Here is a 20719-nt window from a genome sequence, read left to right as displayed (position 1 = left end):
ACACATACGTAGACTCTGGTTTGGTGCTTAAGAATGAGGTTGGACAATTCCCTTTTAATTCAAATATCCACAACATTCCTGCCACCTGACAGGTGTATCAATAAGCTGATTAAACAGCATGATCATTACACAGGTGCACCTTGTGCTGGGGAATAGAAAAGGCCACTTTACAATGTGCAGATGTGTCACAACACAATGCCACAGATGTCTCAAATTTTAATGGAGCGTGCAATCGGCATGCTGACAGCAGGAACGTCCACCAGAGAATTGAACGCTCATTTCTCTACCAGAGGTGAGCATTTTCTCACTGAAGTCGGTTACAATGCCGAACTGCAGTCAGGTCAAGACCCCGGTGAGGACGAAGAGCACACAGATGAGCTTCCCTGAGACGGTTGATAGTTTGTGCTGAAATGTTATTATTTGGTTGTGCAAATCCAGTTTCATCAGCTGTCCGGGTGGCTGGTCCCAGACAATCACGCAGTTGAAGGACCAAGATGTGAAGGCATGGGCTAGCATGGTTACACGCTGTGAGGCCAGTTGGACGTACTGCCAAATTCTCTGAAACAACGTTGGAGGCGGCCAAATAATTACATTTCCGCATAAACTATCAGAAACCGTCTAATGGAAGCTCATCTGCGTGCTCATCAGATGCACATCTGTATTCCCATGTAAAATCTATAGATTAGGGCCTAATGAAAATAATTTTAAATGACTGATTTCCTTATATGAACTGTAACTCAGTAAAATCTCTGAAATTGTTACATGTAGCATTAATATTTTTGTTCAGCGTAATTGAATAAAATGCACTGCTCTACCAAATGCAACAGAACACATTCATACATGGCTGGAGTTATAATTTGCATCACCAATACATTGACCATTTGGATATATTGTATACGAATCTTGCCTACGTCACAGCTGGCCTTTTTGAAAACAGAGGAATGACATTTGATATGGATCCTTGATGCTAAACAAGGAAAAGTCCATAAATATTACAATATGTGTCGTCACTAAAGCGCACATGCTCAGGAACACAAAACGCATCCTTTGTTAGTCCACTCACTCATACATCACAGAGCCAGTCAGAAGCTGGTCTCATTCATAGGGGGTTTAGGACTGGTGGGGGGCACAGGGGAGGAGTTCTCTGGGGTGGCTGCTGCAGCCTCAGGGGGCGGGGCTTCTGTAGTAGGGGAGGTGTCAGCTCGACGAGGTGACACGGGGGTCTGGGAGCGGGTTGGACTAACGATTGTAGCAGGGGCAGGGCTGGGTGAGGTGGGCTGTGGCCGACGCAGTGATGAAGATAAAGACGAGGCGGGAGAGGCTGCAGGGGGAATGGAGAAAGAGGCGGGGGTCCGTAGGCCCAGTCTAGCCTCCAACTCTGAGCATGCGGCCAGGCTGCGCCGCGTGCCCACCTCAGCCCCTCCTGCAGAGTCCGAGACCTTGGCAAGCTCCTGACAACGTTCCACGAAGCTGCCCCTGCGCAGAGACCCCATGCCACCGTCCCGGTCTCTGTCCTGGAGGGCGGTGCGGCTGGGCCGGGGGCTGCCACTGCTGCCGAGGGAAGCCTGGCTCAGACCCAGGTGGTGGGGCTGGAGGCCCAACCCCACCATGGAGAGATTCATATCCCGGGGTTTGGTGAGGGGCACCGGAGGAGCCTGACGGGGCAGGCTACCAGAGAAGGGACCCGAGTTGCTCACACCTCCTCTGGTCCCGCGCTCCCTGGAGCTCTCACTCAGCTGGGACTGCAAACTGCAGAGAGAAGATAAACAGAGATAATATGATCAGTGGCATGTAAATAAATAAAAAAATCTACCAGCCCACAGATTTTCTTTTACCAGCCAAAGTTATTTTTGCCAATAATTAAAACAAAATAAATATGCTTTGTAATGTATTAGTAAGAACTAATGTGGTATATTGCTCAATTTCATTTCATTTTTTATTTTAACCAAAATATCAGATGAGACAAAATGTTCAGCTGCCCCTTTAAGGGTGGAAGGTTACCATGGTAACGGGGCTACTGGAGTCATGTCACGTGTGTCTAAGTTTTGGGATGGGACTAGTAGGACAGAGCGACGACAGCGTCTCTTCGCTATCAGTTGAAGCAGCAGATTTTAGCTAACACTGAAAAACAACTGCGCTTGTGAAGAAAACAATGTGAACACGAGGACAAAGTCTCACTTTGCTAACTTGAGTAAATTAGACCAACTTTTATGCTTGTGCCAGCGCCGCCAAGAATGAATCTATCAGCGATTCACTCACAGTGCGTGAAGCTGTTGCTGCATGAGGTGGAATGTAGGATTCCTATTTCTTTGTGCGATTAATAGCCATGAAACGAAACAGCAGAAATACTGTACTTTGAAAACAGCAACTTTTTCCTGCTACATATCGCAACTCGCACACACATGCTCATACTTGACTATTTTTTTATTCACAAACGCAAATGTAATTCTCACATTGTAGAGCCATGCCAACTGACCACCCCCCAACATGGCTGGTGAAGTAGACGTTCTTATCCGCCAATACCTAAATCCACCCGCATTTGGTGGGTGGCGGGTGTTCATTTTATGCCCTGAATATGTAATCTTGCAAAAAGGGAGAGCATCAGTGAGTTAACATATGAAGCTGCATGGGGACATGTAGCAGGTGCCAATGGTGGCTGGTGTACCTGGAGGTGGAGGCTCGGGGGGTGGAGGAGTGGGTGAAGGAGGCAGCGGGACTCATGTCGGGCGTACGGGTCAGAGCCAGGTCACACTGGTCCAACAGCTCCAGGAGCTCCTCCTCTGTGGGGCCGCCCAGCGCTGAGGGACAACCAGACAGAGAACCCAATGTCTATGACACATCACTTAACAAAAAGCAACAACAAAAAAGTAAACACAAAAAGCCACGCGGGTCGTCTTTACCCCTGATGTCCACTTTCCCTGCGATCTCCATGGCGGTGGTCAGGTCCCACATCTGGATGCTACCGTTGGCGTGGCCACTGAAGAGGTAGCGGCGGGGACGTGAGCCGATGCGGCTGGACCCCTCGCACTCGTGCACCATGAAGGAGGTGATGGAGGTGCCGTCCACAGAGCGCACCTCGCACACCCTCTTCCCGTTGGACGAGAGGCGCACGTAGAGTCTGTCTGTGTCGGGGACGACCCTCTGGATAAACACCTGCTGGTCGTCTCGCTCGCCATACGGACCTGTTAGAGAGGAGCGACGCTCGGTACGGACCATCGCAGTCCTTTCCCCATTTGCATCTCTGAAATGTTCACTTCTTATTTAACATTTAAAACCACTGTCCACTTTTGACACCTGTCTGCTCACCTATCTCAGTGCCGGCAGCACAGCCCCCGTGGCCGTCGATGTCCTCCAGGGAGAGGATCTTGAAGGAGGTGAGGGGGGTGGAGCCTGGCTGGGTGGAGATCATGCCCCTGAAGCGAGTCACCGTCCAGGTCCGCACGTGGTTGTTGTCTGCACACACTGACAACACACACAACAGGGTTAGGCCAAACATCTGCATGACGGGCCCATCTTGCTGCTTTGTCAGCAGCGTCAATGTTTAACGCAATTGCTGTGTCAGCCGACATCCAAACATCAATCGATCGATCCTAATGAGAAATGTAGCTAAATTAATGAATGTGCTTCATTAGCGGAGACGGTAGAATACGCCGAAAAATGAACAATCACCCCTAGAAGGTGGAGGCTCCCAGCCAACCATTCTCACCTGATATGAGGTGTTTCTCAGAGAGCATGATCTTGGTGACGGGGCTGCGGTGGACTGAGAAGGTCTGGAAGAGCTGGGGCCCAGAGCCCACGGTCTCCGGGTGCTGCACTATGACCCGCACCGTGCCCGAGCTGGTCCCATAGGCGATCTCGATCCAGTTGCCGCTGTCGCCTGACGACACATTGGGGACTTTTATCCCATACACCATTTTAGCCTCAACGCATGCTGTGTGATGTACCGTGCATATCAAGAAATTGAAGTGGATAGTCAGCCGACAGACCCAAAAAGGTTAAGGTGAGGCATTAGGATCGAAATTGATTTAAGTTAGGGTTCATGTTAGGGAAGTGAGGTCAGGGTTAGGGTTAGGGTAAAGGTCAGGCAGAGTTAGCGAAATGCCACCAGGAATCATTCAAAATCTGCCAGCTGCCTATACAATTATACTGCCTATAAAATGACCATTGCTGACCATAAATGGCAAACAAGTTTTTCAGAAAATGATTGTTTAGCACCATGCATCTACTAAGATTGAATTTACAATAACCACGATTGACTAATTGATACTTGTTAATCCTTAAAAATAATAATAATTAAAACACAGGAAAATCTATTAATTTCAGTTCAAAATCGAAAACAGGCAGACATACTTGTTTTGGGCGTGAGGTAGACACTGAGAGCAGTGATGGCGTCCTCCGTGGGGTCGCGGTACAACTCTGTCACTAGGAGGTCATTGTCCTTCATCCTCAATGGAAACTTCTGAACATCTGTTGCCAAGATCACGTCAATGAGAGGTCTATACTTTACAAGTGTATTCATATACTACAAACACAACTTGTGACTGCATTCTTCTATACGGAAAAACTATTTGAATAGTTTTCCATTATTGCGTCATAGGTAGAAAAGATGACTTCCCTTACCTATATAATATATGGACCCATTGTTACAGCCTAGAATTAGGAAGGAACCGGCAGTATCATAGCTATTAATGGGAACCACATCTTGATTCTGAGAACGGAAAGACGAAAGGAAAACATGAACAACTGATGTACAATACACATATAATATATCGCATTTAGCCAACGCAACATTTTACACATGGGTGGCCCCGGGAATCGAACCCACAATCATGGCGTTGCAGGGACCACATACATTATTACTACACATAATGTGATGCGTTCAGGTAACGTGACATTCTGACAGAATGTTTGGACACAACTTCACCTGCCAATGTTTGGTCACCGCATTCCATACTCCCACTTTCCCTGTGTGGCTGGTGGCAATCAGCTGGTTCGCCACGAAGAAGAGAGCCTCCACGGGGACATTCAGACTGAACACACCTGGAGGGAAGCAGGTACAACGGAGACCTATTAGCACGGCCCTTACATAAACACCCACAACTACCTAGAAAATTGGTCTCTTAAAATACTAAAGTCAACAAACATCCCGAGTGAGTTAAAAACTACATCATAGCTATAATATTAGTTTTAAACACCGGCGCTTTACTTTTAGAGTTGCGAGTTCATCCGTTTGCAGACTGACCTATCTCGTTGCCGTTGCCGTCGGGACAGATAGTCCAGAGGATGATCTCTGTGCCCGAGGCCACGGCCACCATCTTGTCGTTGTCTCCCAGGGAGCCGCCCATCACCTTGGCGTTGAGCGCCACTCCGTCAATCACCCAGTCCAGGCGGGGGCTGGTGAACACCTGCTGCCAGCCCGTAGACTCCTTCACTCTGATGGACGAGGACGGCGCAGTTTAACACCCTCGACTGTCCTTAACCCCCCCAAAAAATGACTGATTCATATGACACTGTGATATCGTACACTGAAGTCCCGTGTTCTTACCGGTAACAAACAACAAACTGGGCATAAGCCACAGCGATCCAGTTGTGGTGGCCACAGATGATGCGGACCATGCCTGGGTCTGCAAGCTGAGCTGTGTCGGAAGGGAAAGAGGAACAGGCGTGGAGGAATGTGAACCCTCCTTTTTGATAATATTCCCTTAACAAATAAAATGGCTCCAGGTTAGAGCGTTTACTTTTCAATACAGGGACCACCGACGGTTCACTCTAAACCCTAGCTGTCTCTGTGCACAGACCTGCACCTTGAGACTATCTGCGTCGGACTCCCCACACATCCAACCCCTTACACATCAGGACAGATTTTTCACCCACATAGAATTATTAAGAGAGCTGATCCTTGACTTGATCAATTTATTTGATTGTTTTTATAACTCCAGGGTAATCGACAATTAGGCCATTCCCCGTTCCCTGCACGAATGAGTTTGTCTGCATCTCTATTCAACATTTGGATAAAATGAAACCATGCCATGAATTAAGAATGATAGTCCTATCTTCTTATTTTCTTGACAACTCAAATTGCTTTGAAAAAGAGACTTCCAATTCCCAAATTAAAGCCTATAGCCAACATAACAAAATACCCTGACATTTAATATGGGTTAGATAACCAACTAGTTTAATTGAAACTTAAATAAACATTTCCAAGAATTGAATAGGCTATAGGCTGCAAAAATTGCTTGTATTCATTTAGTAGGCTACTCAAACTTTTACCAGCTGCAGATTTAAACTTTATATGGCCTGCATAAGGTCTAAATGAACGACAGCCTGAATTAATGTAGCCTAATAATTAACTCCTCCGTTCCAAAAATACTGAATCTTAGGAGTAGATTCCTACAGGAAGATGGGTTCTCTTTTTACTAAATGGCTTGGTAAGTCACGGTATTTAAGAGAGTGGTGTGTGTGCGCAGGCAGCTCGAGATGATTTGATTGACAGCTGTCGAGTGATGGACATTAGTCCAGCTTCAGAAGCGGCATTCCTTCACAGACAAGTAAAATACCCATTCAGCGGGGCTTCGAAAACTATCTCCAGAGAACGTTTCGTGTCGGCATTTAAAAAGTCGTAGTGTACCCAGACAAACAAACATGCCGTAGCCGAGGCGCTCTCAAGGGTATATGACTGCGGTAGATAAAACTACATTGCCCAGCTCTAGCGGTGATAAATACGTAATAGGACCATTATTCTGCATTGTGAATTGACGTGGAATTTTATGATTTTTTTCTTACCGTTTTAACGGGAAAAAACGGGGAAAAAGGCAGTTTAAACATTAAGCGATAGAAGCATGTGACAAATGGAACCTACCTCTTCTATTACTTGTTGTTTTTTACTTGACTCTCGTTATTATTGATATTGGTTGTACTGCACTGTCGAGGGAACTACCACATAAACATTTTGCTGCACATTTTCCAACATCAAATTTTACAAGTCACACACATATTTAAACAGATGTTATTGCGGCGTGTAGCAAAATGCTCGTAAAAATGTGCGTGTTAAATGGGCGTGTTAAATGGGCGTGTTAAATGGGCATGTTAAATGAAATGGGCGTAAATGTTAAATGAGTATGTTAAATGAGTATGTTAAATGAGTATGTTAAATGGGCATGTTAAATGTGCATGTTAAATGAGTATGTTAAATGAGTATGTTAAATGGGCATGTTAAATGTGCATGTTAAATGAGTATGTTAAATGAGTATGTTAAATGGGCATGTTAAATGAGTATGTTAAATGAGTATGTTAAATGAGCATGTTTTTTAATTTTTTAAAATTATTATTATGTTTTCTTCTTGGGCCTCTATAACTATTGTTTTTATTTTTGTTGTCGTTGTGTGATTTGGATTAATCCCCTCTACCACACGGAACCCCACTAATCTACTGACGGAACGCAAGAGGTGGCTAATAACAGACCTCCACCCTATGCGAGCTTGCTACCGATGGCCTGGCTAGCTGTCTAAATCACCGTGACCCCCAACCAACCTCTCCACTCACTGGACCCTTTTGATCACTCGACTAAGCTTGCCTCTCCTTAATGTCAATATGTCTTGTCCATTGCTGTTCTGGTTAGTGTTTATTGGCTTATTTCACTGTAGAGCCTCTAGTCCTGCTCACTATACCTTATCCAACCTATTAGTTCCACCACCCACACATACAATGACATCTCCTGGTTTCAATGATGTTTCTAGAGACAATATCTCTCTCTTCATCACTCAATACCTAGGTTTACCTCCACTGTATTCACATCCTACCATACCTTTGTCTGTACATTATACCTTGATGCTATTTTATCGCCCCCAGAAACCTCCTTTTACTCTCTGTTCCAGACGTTCTAGACGACCAATTCTTATTGCTTTTAGCCGCACCCTTTTTCTACTCCTCCTCTGTTCCTCTGGCGATGTAGAGGTGAATCCAGGCCCTGCAGTGCCTAGCTCCACTCCTACTCCCCAGGCGCTCTCTTTTGACGACTTCTGTAACCGTAATAGCCTTGGTTTCATGCATGTTAACATTAGAAGCCTCCTCCCTAAGTTTGTTCTATTCACTGCTTTAGCACACTCTGCCAACCTGGATGTTCTAGCTGTGTCTGAATCCTGGCTTAGGAAGACCACCAAAAATTCTGAAATTTTAATTCCAAACTACAACATTTTTAGACAAGATAGAACTGCCAAAGGGGGCGGTGTTGCAATCTACTGCAAAGATAGCCTGCAGAGTTCTGTCCTACTATCCAGGTCTGTACCCAAACAATTTGAACTTCTACTTTAAAAAATCCACCTCTCTTAAAACAAGTCTCTCACCGTTGCCGCCTGCTATAGACCACCCTCTGCCCCCAGCTGTGCTCTGGACACCATATGTGAACTGATTGCCCCCCATCGATCTTCAGAGCTCGTGGTGCTAGGCAACCTAAACTGGAACATGCGTAACACCCCAGCCATCCTACAATCTAAACTTGATGCCCTCAATCTCACACAAATTATCAATGAACCTACCAGGTACCTCCCCAAAGCCTTAAACATGGGCACCCTCATAGATATCATCCTAACCAACATCCCCTCTAAATACACCTCTGCTGTCTTCAACCAAGATCTCAGCGATCACTACCTCATTGCCTGCATCCGTAATGGGTCAGCGGTCAAACGACCTCCACTCATCACTGTAAAACGCTCCCTGAAACACTTCAGCGAGCAGGCCTTTCTAATCGACCTGGCCGGGGTATCCTGGAAGGATATTGATCTCATCCCGTCAGTAGAGGATGCCTGGATATTTTTTTTAATGCCTTCCTAACCATCTTAAATAAACATGCCCCATTCAAGAAATGTAGAACTAGGAACAGATATAGCCCTTGGTTCTCCCCAGACCTGACTGCCCTTAACCAACACAAAAACATCCTATGGCGTTCTGCATTAGCATCGAACAGCCCCCGTGATATGCAGCTGTTCAGGAAAGCTAGAAACCATTATACACAGGCAGTTAGAAAAGCCAAGGCTAGCTTTTTCAAGCAGAAATTTGCTTCCTGCAACACTAACTCAAAAAAGTTCTGGGACACTGTAAAGTCCATGGAGAATAAGAACACCTCCTCCCAGCTGCCCACTGCACTGAAGATAGGAAACACTGTCACCACTGATAAATCCACCATAATTGAGAATTTCAATAAGCATTTTTCTACGGCTGGCCATGCTTTCCACCTGGCTACTCCTACCCCGGTCAACAGCACTGCACCCCCAACAGCATCTCGCCCAAGCCTTCCCCATTTCTCCTTCCCCCAAATCCGTTCAGCTGATGTTCTGAAAGAGCTGCAAAATCTGGACCCCTACAAATCAGCCTGGCTAGACAATCTGGACCCCTTCTTTCTAAAATTATCTGCCGAAATTGTTGCCACCCCTATTACTAGCCTGTTCAACCTCTCTTTCGTGTTGTCTGAGATTCCCAAAGATTGGAAAGCAGCTGCGGTCATCCCCCTCTTCAAAGGGGGGGACACTCTTGACCCAAACTGCTACAGACCTATATCTATCCTACCATGCCTTTCTAATAATTCTATGTAGAATGTATGCACACATGACTGTAAGTCGCTTTGGATAAAAGCGTCTGCTAAATGTAAGGTCCCTCGAAAGCCAAGTCAACAAACAGATTACCGACCATTTCGAATCTCACCATACCTTCTCTGCTATGCAATCTGGTTTCAGAGCTGGTCATGGGTGCACCTCAGCCACGCTCAAGGTCCTAAACGATATCTTAACCGCCATCGATAAGAAACATTACTGTGCAGCCATATTTATTGATCTGGCCAAGGCTTTCGACTCTGTCAACCACCACATCCTCATCGGCAGACTCGACAGCCTTGGTTTCTCAAAAGATTGCCTAGCCTGGTTCACCAACTACTTCTCTGATAGAGTTCAGTGTGTCAAATCAGAGGGTCTGCTGTCCGGACCTCTGGCAGTCTCTATGGGGGTGCCACAGGGTTCAATTCTTGGACCGACAACTACAAATACTTAGGTGTCTGGTTAGACTGTAAACTCTCCTTCCAGACCCATATCAAACATCTCCAATCCAAAGTTAAATCTAGAATTGGCTTCCTATTTCGCAACAAAGCATCCTTCACTCATGCTGCCAAACATACCCTTGTAAAACTGACCATCCTACCAATCCTCGACTTTGGCGATGTCATTTACAAAATAGCCTTCAATACCCTACTCAACAAATTGGATGCAGCCTATCACAGTGCAATCCGTTTTGTCACCAAAGCCCCATATACTACCCACCATTGCGACCTGTACGCTATCGTTGGCTGGCCCTCGCTTCATACTCGTCGCCAAACCCACTGGCTCCATGTCATCTACAAGACCCTGCTAGGTAAAGTCCACCCTTATCTCAGCTCGCTGGTCACCATAGCATCTCCCACCTGTAGCACACGCTCCAGCAGGTATATCTCTCTAGTCACCCCCAAAGCCAATTCTCTCCTTCCAGTTCTCTGCTGCCAATGACTGGAATGAACTACAAAAATCTCTGAAACTGGAAACACTTATCTCCCTCACTAGCTTTAAGCACCAACTGTCAGAGCAGCTCACAGATTACTGCACCTGTACATAGCCCACCTATAATTTAGCCCAAACAACTACCTACATTTACATTACATTTAAGTCATTTAGCAGACGCTCTTATCCAGAGCGACTTACAAATTGGTGCATTCACCTTATGACATCCAGTGGAACAACCACTTTACAATAGTGCATCTAAATATTTTAAGGGGGGTGAGAAGGATTACTTTATCCTATCCTAGGTGTTCCTTAAAGAGGTGGGGTTTCAGGTGTCTCCGGAAGGTGGTGATTGACTCCGCTGTCCTGGCGTCGTGAGGGAGTTTGTTCCACCATTGGGGAGCCAGAGCAGCGAACAGTTTTGACTGAGCTGAGCGGGAACTGTACTTCCTCAGTGGTAGGGAGGCGAGCAGGCCAGAGGTGGATGAACGCAGTGCCCTTATTTGGGTGTAGGGCCTGATCAGAGCCTGGAGGTACTGAGGTGCCGTTCCCCTCACAGCTCCGTAGGCAAGCACCATGGTCTTGTAGCGGATGCGAGCTTCAACTGGAAGCCAGTGGAGAGAGCGGAGGAGCGGGGTGACGTGAGAGAACTTGGGAAGGTTGAACACTAGACGGGCTGCGGCGTTCTGGATGAGTTGTAGGGGTTTAATGGCACAGGCAGGGAGCCCAGCCAACAGCGAGTTGCAGTAATCCAGACGGGAGATGACAAGTGCCTGGATTAGGACCTGCGCCGCTTCCTGTGTGAGGCAGGGTCGTACTCTGCGGATGTTGTAGAGCATGAACCTACAGGAACGGGCCACCGCCTTGATGTTAGTTGAGAACGACAGTTTGTTGTCCAGGATCACGCCAAGGTTCTTAGCGCTCTGGGAGGAGGACACAATGGAGTTGTCAACCGTGATGGCGAGATCATGGAACGGGCAGTCCTTCCCCGGGAGGAAGAGCAGCTCCGTCTTGCCAAAGTTCAGCTTGAGGTGGTGATCCGTCATCCACACTGATATGTCTGCCAGACATGCAGAGATGCGATTCGCCACCTGGTCATCAGAAGGAGGAAAGGAGAAGATTAATTGTGTGTCGTCTGCATAGCAATGATAGGAGAGACCATGTGAGGTTATGACAGAGCCAAGTGACTTGGTGTATAGCGAGAATAGGAGAGGGCCTAGAACAGAGCCCTGGGGGACACCAGTGGTGAGAGCGCGTGGTGAGGAGACAGATTCTCGCCACGCCACCTGGTAGGAGCGACCTGTCAGGTAGGACGCAATCCAAGCGTGTACCTCTTTCCCAAATGTATTTAATTGATTTATTTTGCTCCGTTGCACCCATTATTTTTATTTCTACTTTGCACATTCTTCCATTGCAAAACTACCATTCCAGTGTTTTACTTGCTATATTGTATTTACTTTTCCACCATGGACTTTTTTGCCTTTACCTCCCTTCTCACCTCATTTGCTCACATTGTATAGAGACTTGTTTATACTGTATTATTGACTGTATGTTTGTTTTACTCCATGTGTAACTCTGTGTCGTTGTATCTGTCGAAATGCTTTGCTTTATCTTGGCCTGGTCGCAATTGTAAATGAGAACATGTTCTCAACTTGCCTACCTGGTTAAATAAACGTGAAATAAATAAATAAAATAAACGTTAAATGAGTATGTTAAATGGGAATGTTGAATGTGTATACCCTTACCACCACTTATCCTCTCCTCCACCGTTGCTTTACCCAGTATGCCCGCGTTGCCCAGGTTGGGTGGCATAGTGTTGCTGCGTCTCACTGGAGCGCTCTCCATGGGCAAGGCACGTCCACCCATATACTGAGGCCCCGCCACACTATGACGGTTCCGCCGCTTCGCCGGGTACACTGGTCCAGAGGAGGAGATGATCAGGAAATCAAACCAAACACACACACACACACACACACACTTTGCCTGCTCTTGAAGTGAAGTCAAATCTAGAGTAGATCAGCCTACCTGGAGGTGGGAGATAGCCATTGAAGAGCACGTTTCCACAGGAGGATCGGTCCAGCTCGTCACAAAGCTGCAGCTTACGCACTGAGGAAGACAAAAAAAAGTAACCAAGGTGGAGACACTGACACACCCACACAAAGAAAGAAAGACAGCCTCTCATTCACAGCTGTATTTGACTAGCCGCTGGCCATTTTCTTACCCAATGGCGTGATTCCATAGAACTCCGCTTCATGCATAAGCAGGTGCACATTTATGGACCTAAAAAGTAAAGGTTAAGAAATCTAACTTGGGAAAACAACTTACCATCACGGCTGACAATATATTTGACTTATTAAATGTAAACGATTGTAACCAGAGGAATCAGCACCTGGGAAACAACTCTTTGGTGCGCAGGAAGCTCAGTATGGGAGTAAAGAGAGATGGGTCCCGATCTATGAAGATCTGTGGGAGATACAGTTCAGCAGTACATTACAAATGTGTTATATGTAGGCCTAAGTGGTTGCCACTATCAAAGAGTTTTATATATACACATAGCCCCTCTATGACAACTTACCGCTCCAGTTTCATCCTTCAAGGTTGAGATCCTCCCACTTAGAAGACTGGCAGAGACAACACAACTCACTAGTTAGCATCACTTAGTAAGGTATACAGCAAATGACCATATGCCATTACTATGGCCAGGTAATGAATGAGTTGGAGTGAGTCATTATGAATACCCTTGTGAGACTTTAATAAAGGCATTGGCCTATGTCTCAAAATAAATAGCTACCTACCTTGAGAAAAAGGAGTCTGGGACCCATGCCAATGTCTGTTTGGAGGTGCTGAACCTGAAACAACACGATCACTCAAATGAGCATAGTTTGATCATGTTCAAAACCATTAAGAAGTTAGCAAGCGAACATTACCTTAGCTAGCTAGAGTTGCACGTTCCAGCCGCACTGTGAAGTCAGTGGCTAACGTTACTGTCAGAGAGATCGTTAAGATGGAAAAATATTTAACTATGAATAGTTAGTTTGCTAACTTAGGACAATGTTACATGCTGGCTATCTAGTTAGCTAGCTAGCCAGCAACTTATAGATAGCTAACGTTAGTTAGCATCCACCCACCAATAGCTTGCTGGCGGTAACTTAGCTAGCTATTCAAAGTAATCCCAGTCCTCACCTTTTTCCTCCAACGTTTAAATGGATAATGTCTCCGGTCCTTGCCATATTAGCCATATTTTAAAATGTGGGAATGTTCATGCATTGCCCACAAAGTAAATAATTGAGTTAATCCATCACAATAAGTATTTAGACAAAGACAACGTTAGCCACATAATTGTTTCTGCTGCAACTTCCTGAAAGCAGAACCTCTTACTGTGGTGTCTGACAGTCGAGAACAACCAAATTGTCATCGCCACGGCGCCACCAGGTGTTCTGGAGTGCAAAGTACAGGCACAGTTTACCCAATCACTGTTTTTACAGTATATTTATTTTTTATTTAACTAGGCAAGCCAGTTAAGAACAAATTCTTATTTACAATGATGGCCTAGAAACAGTGGGTTAATTGCCTTGTTCAGGGGCAGAACAACAGATGTTTACCTTGTCAGCTCAGGGATTTGATCTAGCAACCTTTTGGTTGCTGGCACAAAGCTCAAACCACTAGGCTACCTGCTGCCCAGTAGGCTACCTGCAACCCATTAGCCTACAATCAACGTTTGACATAATGCATATGATCTGGTCAGTATATACACTACATGACCAAAAGTATGTGGACACCTGCTCGTCGAACATCTCATTCTAAAAGCATGGGCATTAATATGGAGTTGGTCCCCCCTTTGCTGCTATAACAGCCTCCACTCTTCTGGTAAGGCTTTCCACTAAATGTCGTAACATTTTTGTGGGGACTTGTTTCCATTCAGCCACAAGAGCACTAGTGGAGGTAGGGCAATGATCTGGGCAATTAGGCCTAGCTCGCAGTCTGCGTTCCAATTGATCCCAAAGGTGTTCAATGGGGTTGAGGTCAGGACTCTGTGCAGGCCAGTCAATTTCTTCCACACCGATCTCGACAAACCATTTCTGTATGCACCTCACTTCGTGCATTGTTATGCTGAAACAGCAAGGGGCCTTCCTCAAACTGTTGTCACAAAGCTGGAAGTACAGAATAATCTAGAATGACATTGTAAACTGTAGCGTTAAGATTTCCCTTCACTGGAATTAAGGGGCCTAACCCGAACCATGAAAACGATACAAAGAGCATTATTCCTCCTCCACCAAACTTTACAGTTGGCACTATGCATTCAGACAAGTAGCATTCTCCTGGCATCCGCTAAACCCAGATCTTTCTTTTGGACTGCCAGATGGTGAGTTTAATTCATCACTCCAGAGAACGTGTTTCAATTTCTCCAGAGTTCAATGGCGGTGAGCTTTACACCACTCCAGCCGATGTTTGGCATCGCGAATGGGGATCTTAGTCTTGTGTGCGGCTACTCAGCCATGGAAACCCATTTCATTAAGCTCCTGGCGAACAGTTCTTGTGCTGACGTTGGAACTTGGCAGTGAGTGCTGCAACCGAGGACAGACAATTTTTACATGGTTCAGCACTTGGCATTCCCATTCTGGGAGCTTGTGTGGCCTACCACTTCGTGGCCTACCACTTCACAATAATAGCACTTACAGTTGACAGGGGCATCTCTAGGAGGGCAGGAATTTGACGAACTGACTTGGTGGAAAGGTGGCATCCTATGTCAGTGCCAGGTTGAAAGTCAACGAGCTCTTCAGTAAGGCCCTCCAACTGCCAATGTTTGTCTATGGAGATTGTATGGCTGTGTGTTCAATTTTATACACCTATCAGGAATGGGTGGGGCTGAAATGGCAAAATCCACAAATTTGAAGGGGTGTCCACATATTTTTGTATATATGGTGTATCTACTCAGGGTGGAGGTGACAGTGACATAACAGACAGGAAGTAAAAACAGAAAGTTCCCCTCACAACTGGGCTCATTGGTTTACAGGCATGCTGAACATTATCACAATGAATCAAAGCATTATTCATTCAATACATGTAAAACTGCGTAAACAGATAAAATGTTTGAAGGTCTGTAGTTGTTAGCTTCAATAATATTATGTGGACTTGCTGCTATTTTGTCCCTGGCTGTAGTAGCAGTGACATATTAATGTATGTTTTTATGTAGGAGCAGTGTTAATACTAAAACATGTATCAAATACAGTAAATTAACCGAACTGCTTTGCTTTATCTTGGCCAGGTTGTTGTAAATGAGAACTTGTTCTCAACTTGCCTACCTGGTTAGATAAAGGTGAAATACATTAAAAAAATACTTTACACCTTTTTCTAATTATGTAAAGAAGAGTGAATGTAACTAGAATTAGTATTGGTCCAACATGGTCCTTTGGCCTGCATATATTTGTAGAGCCAATTGAACTGCAGACGTTGGCATTGAACTGCACATGCAAACAAAATTAACAACACAGTGAGTTTTTTTTTCAATATCACAATTTGTATTTATAATTTCAAAGAAACAACTGTACACAGTCAATGGTTAAGTTGGATCTGTTTTATACATTATTATTCATTCATTCACCTTTTCCATGTACGTAAGTGTGTCACCCCATTATTGTACAGTGATTGTATAGCGACGGGATGAGACTTCAAAACATGCAGAGCAGTATCATAATAGCGACTATGTAATTCATGCAACTTGTGTCCTGATATTGTGATGTTTTCCATTGATGTTGTACAAATGAACCATTTGCCCCATGAATATCCCCCCCCCCCCAAAAAAACAACATTTTTTTCCTTTTCACAGCAAAAAAATACATTAAGCAATTACATATTGTACAGGTCATCAAGCTGTTGAAATTTGCAAAACATCCATTCAGTAGTTCCCTAAAAACAGTGGTGCTCTAGGGTCAAAGGTCAGGGAATGAACAGTAGGTGTTGAGCATTGACTTAGTTAAACAACTAACAATAGAACATCCTGGATGAAAACAGCAACAAAATCATTATTCCCCGAAATGAAAAAAAAAAACGTATTCTAGAAAATCCGGATTTGAGTTTATTACGGCATTAGACTATTGATTTTTAACGGTTGCGGTGTGAATGCTTTCATGAAGGAAGCACTCCAGGACTTAAAGCACATCACACATTACAGATGCCCAGTTACGCAATGTTCTAACATAACTGAAACATCATGACTGCACAGCTAATACAGAAGCATTGTATCAATAATGAGATTCCTCTCACAAGTCTCCCTGTGACACGCTAATGCTCGTGTGCATCAACTGCAGGTTATAAAATTGTGCTTTCTAGTCATTAACAACATCCAGCTGGTTTGTAATTTGAAAGTCTATAAGCTCAAATTGCCCTCTGTGGGACAGAAAAGTACAGGATAACATGGATCGGGCCCTTGGCCATGACAACAGACGGGTTGGCCAACATTTGGAAAAATGACTACTGGTCATTTATCCAGATAGCTACTGAATGAAACCTTAACATGAATAATTGTATAGGCATGTTTGGCTTTAGGATGTGACCGTACTTCATGCTCTGTAGCTGGAAGTCCAGCTGTTAGTAAAGTGTAACAAGCAAGACAAGAGAAACAGCCATATGAGATCTCATATCACGGTTGAACATGATACACTTTTCAGGCTGGTGTTCTTCATGTTCATTCATGAAAATAATTCAAACCTCATTCTCCTGTAATCCAATAAACACATTTCCCTCTAGGACCCTGAAGCACCACTGCTCTTCAAGCAATAGCACTGTGCAATGGGGGAGCGTTTTAGTGCAAAGGAAAAGTTGCATATAAATTCTCGTTTCGCATCAACAATGAGTTCCTTGGCCACCTCCCGAAGCCACCATAATACTTGGACCGCATACCATCTGTTTAGAGTGAGACTATGGCATACAAATAGGAGATCTGTGACAGGAGTACACAGAGAACGCAATGGTAATTAACATTTCCAAACAAAGTTACCATTCGGAGACATCCAAATTAGTGTTTCAGACAGTTACGTACATCAATTTGAGACCAACTCGTTTTTATTGAGCATAATGTTTTTGGAATGAGACCATCCTCCATACGAGCTGCCCAGGCAAGATTAGAGTAGACTTAACAACAGATAGTAGTGAATACTGCACAGTGAATCTCCTGAATGCAAGAATTCAGCAGACTAGCAGTTTATTGCTAGAATCCTCCCCACTACACTATGCTAATTGTACTGTATGCCACGCAGTCGTGTGTCATACGAGTCTCGAAATTCACCACAGAATCTCATCGATGTCCACAGTGCCCTATCTGAGTGTGTCCTATGTCATGTATTGTACTGTATTTCACATTCCGTGTGATAGCTATGTTCATTCAAAAATAAGTTCTGCTGATCCTTGCCTTGCTGTGTCCAACAAGCGTTATGGATTGCACTGATTTGGCATTCGACGCCTATATAGATGCATAAAATGTGTTTTCAAAAAACAAGGTAGAAAAAGCTACTCGGGAAAGAGCTCATGATATTTGCACTGTACCATCTCGTCGCCGTCACTCCTCACAAATCTGTACAAATCTCTGATGTAAGGAACAGGCAAAGGATTTGTCCACCTGCTTCCATAATGTAAGACTTCCCGTTACCAAATATGGCTTTGCAGTGCTAAGACAAACAGACAATTGTACTGCATGATGCATGGATAGAAACAAAGTGAACATCATTACTGATAGCTACATACTGTGAGAGGAACAAGAGATGTATCCCAAGCAAGACATGCATGTGATTCATTCATCCAGAAGCTTTTGTTTACATCCATCTGACATCGACTTGCACTCCTGAGGCCTTGGAGTGACCAATCGGCACAGTATTACTTCTGTGTGGCCCCTGAACTTAGAACCTTGCTGTGTCCTCATCAACTCCTGTGGTTAGTTGAGCTGTTAGAAGCCTGGCCTGTGGAACGGCAGTGCCTGGAAGACTGAGGGAGAACTGAGGACGCAGATGTGAACAGAAAAACCTGAGCTATGAAAACCCTGGGAGTGGTGAGCAGCTGAACAGACACACACATACAACTTAATTTCTCTTTGACTGTCTATAAAAAGCAATGTGATATTTTCTGAATGGACAAAAATAATGTTGACTGGGTATGTGGAGTGCGATTACCACCATCTGATAGTCTTTGAGAAGAAAGGGGGAGGATTTGGTCTTGTGAGATGGCTTCCAGTCCTATCCCTCTGGTGCTGGGTGGCTATGGCTGCTGGGTCCCTGGGGGCCTCTCGGGGGCCCCAGATGAAGGCATAGCTGAGTATGGCCTTGGGGGCCAGCCTAGCCTCCGGGTGAAGGTTCCAGGTCATCCATTCAAAAGCCAGAACAAGCTTTGTGAAGACTGTTGTTACCTGCCTCTTCTCTTTCTCCTGGCTCAATGTTGAATTGTACAAATTCAATTTGGATGAGTTTGATGATATTACAGTTTTGTACTGAAGAAAGTCAAAGTGAGAAAAGAGAGTCCAGAAAAAAATGATGGCAGAGTGAACGAGCAGAAATACAAAAAAAGGAAACAGAAAATAATTGTTCTTCAAAAAGAGGCCAGTTTTGTCAAACATTTAGGCATATTTCATTCTCTTTTGTTCGGGAGTATACAATTGGATGTTCGAGACATACAATACATAAATAGACAGACAAGAGTTACATACAGATACAGCTCATCTCTTACAAAAAATAAAACGTAAAACTTTAGGAGCTACTTTTTCATACTACCAGTGACAACCCTCTTGTTACATGAGTGTCCATCTCTCTCACATTGCTGCCCTGACGGAGGATCTGCTTTCTGCAGTGCACAGGTGTCACCACTAGAGGACAGAGGTGGAACGAGCCAGGCAATAAGTGTTAGTGACCAGGTCTGACACCCTCAGAGCAACAGAGATAAAGAGAGAGGGCAACGAGGAGGGGCACACTGATATTCGTGCTTCAAATCCCTCATGTCAGTTCACCAGGGTGATTTTCCTGTCTTTTTCGACACTAAACAGAACTATCGCAGACAGATGAGAGGAAAGGGTTGGGTCTTGACTGGGAGTCTTTTATACCCCTCTCCCTTTCCCCCACCCACCGCACGACATCAAACTCATTTCTTCTTGCTGGACTTTTCTGAACGCTTGGTGTCCGATTTGGTCTCACCCTTATCCGACCTCTCAGAGCGCTCGGCCCTCTCCGGCCTTTCCCCCCGGTCAGACTTGTTATCGGCCTTGCTGCCGTCGCGGCGCGTGCCCTCGTCCGTGGATGAGGTAGTAGGCTGGGGCTGACCCCATTTGGCAATCTCCTCATGCTCTGCGATGCTCTTGTTGATGTTGGTGGTCCAGGCCTTTAGATCATCCTGTGACTCGGAGAGAGAAAGGGAGATGAGAGAGAGCATGGGACAGGACGAATGATAAAGAACAAGAAAGGGAAAGAGAGAGGGTGAGAGACAGAAAGAAAGTTATTTGGCACACGGACAAACATTGCAGAATCACATTGTTGTTATAGGACTGTGTTTCCACGAAAGAGCAGTCAACTTTTGAACGCCTTTTACCTCATCCTTTGCGTGGAACAGAAATTCACTTCCGTCTTTCGTTCTGAAACAGAAGGACAGAGAAGTTGAGGGTAAACACACAAAATGGCTATCTGTACGGTAGACAAGACAAGCAGCATGACCCTGATTGACAGACTGCCTAAAAGGCAGAGTACTAACTTAAGAGTAAAGACGTTTTTCTTCTTCTTGTATCCAAGGGTGACGTCGCAGTGGCAGTGGCCGAGGTTGAGCATGGGCTCGTTGTTGTAAGGTGTGGCGGTGTTCTTAGCGTCCTTATAGAAGCCTATCTCTCCTTTGTTCAGCACACAGTACAGGTTGACCCAGGATCTGCTGTAGGGGCGGGAGGGGGGGGAAACGGGGCGCGTTCAGCAAAAACCAACCACAGGTTTAATGCCACCTAACCTCACTCACCTGGGGGAGTTCAAGATGACTGGCCGGAGTGGTCCGAGGGGGAACACACTGCCGAACAAACAATGAACCGCCGACCGTAGCGTGCATAGGTGCATACACGTGGCTTACCTTTGTGGAGAGGTAGGAAGAACAGCCAGCAGCAAGGAGCAACAGGAGAGAGGGAAAAAAAACAGAGAGTTTGGTTAAATGACAGTATTGGTATTAGTGAGCATTCATCTCACCTCTTA

At 45.2% G+C, this 20719-nt stretch overlaps 2 protein-coding genes across 4 annotated transcripts in view; both read right to left on the bottom strand.

Annotated features, from left to right (window-relative positions):
* Positions 1–856: 856 nt before the first annotated feature.
* LOC123993026 (SH3KBP1-binding protein 1-like) lies at positions 857–13907 on the bottom strand. 3 transcript variants are annotated; one of them, XM_046294762.1, is made up of 17 exons: positions 13701–13907; positions 13313–13366; positions 13093–13138; positions 12907–12980; positions 12739–12797; positions 12543–12623; positions 12296–12433; positions 5546–5636; positions 5243–5433; positions 4925–5040; positions 4621–4708; positions 4351–4467; positions 3707–3895; positions 3307–3462; positions 2901–3182; positions 2666–2798; positions 857–1749 (listed from the first exon to the last, which is right to left on the bottom strand). In XM_046294762.1, the coding sequence occupies exons 1-17, from the start codon at positions 13754–13756 to the stop codon at positions 1083–1085; spliced, it is 2538 nt and encodes an 845-aa protein (XP_046150718.1). In that variant the 5' UTR covers positions 13757–13907; the 3' UTR covers positions 857–1082. The 3 variants fall into 3 exon arrangements, with proteins under 3 accessions (XP_046150718.1, XP_046150716.1, XP_046150717.1); XM_046294760.1 differs by having other exon boundaries at positions 12263–12433; positions 13701–13906; XM_046294761.1 differs by having other exon boundaries at positions 3707–3877; positions 12263–12433; positions 13701–13905.
* Positions 13908–16025: 2118 nt separating this feature from the next.
* The window catches only part of LOC123993024 (spectrin beta chain, non-erythrocytic 4-like), a 66916-nt gene continuing 62222 nt past the window's right edge, over positions 16026–20719 (bottom strand). Inside the window, 3 exon segments of the mRNA XM_046294758.1 lie at positions 16026–19892; positions 20082–20124; positions 20241–20411. Coding sequence (XP_046150714.1) covers positions 19638–19892; positions 20082–20124; positions 20241–20411 — 469 coding nt within the window. The 3' untranslated portion in view covers positions 16026–19637.

Source organism: Oncorhynchus gorbuscha, linkage group LG13 (assembly GCF_021184085.1).
Source record: "Oncorhynchus gorbuscha isolate QuinsamMale2020 ecotype Even-year linkage group LG13, OgorEven_v1.0, whole genome shotgun sequence".
NCBI lineage: Eukaryota > Metazoa > Chordata > Actinopteri > Salmoniformes > Salmonidae > Oncorhynchus > Oncorhynchus gorbuscha.
The sequence above is the reverse complement of the archived record's forward strand: the minus strand, read 5'-3'. Positions and strand labels throughout refer to the sequence as shown.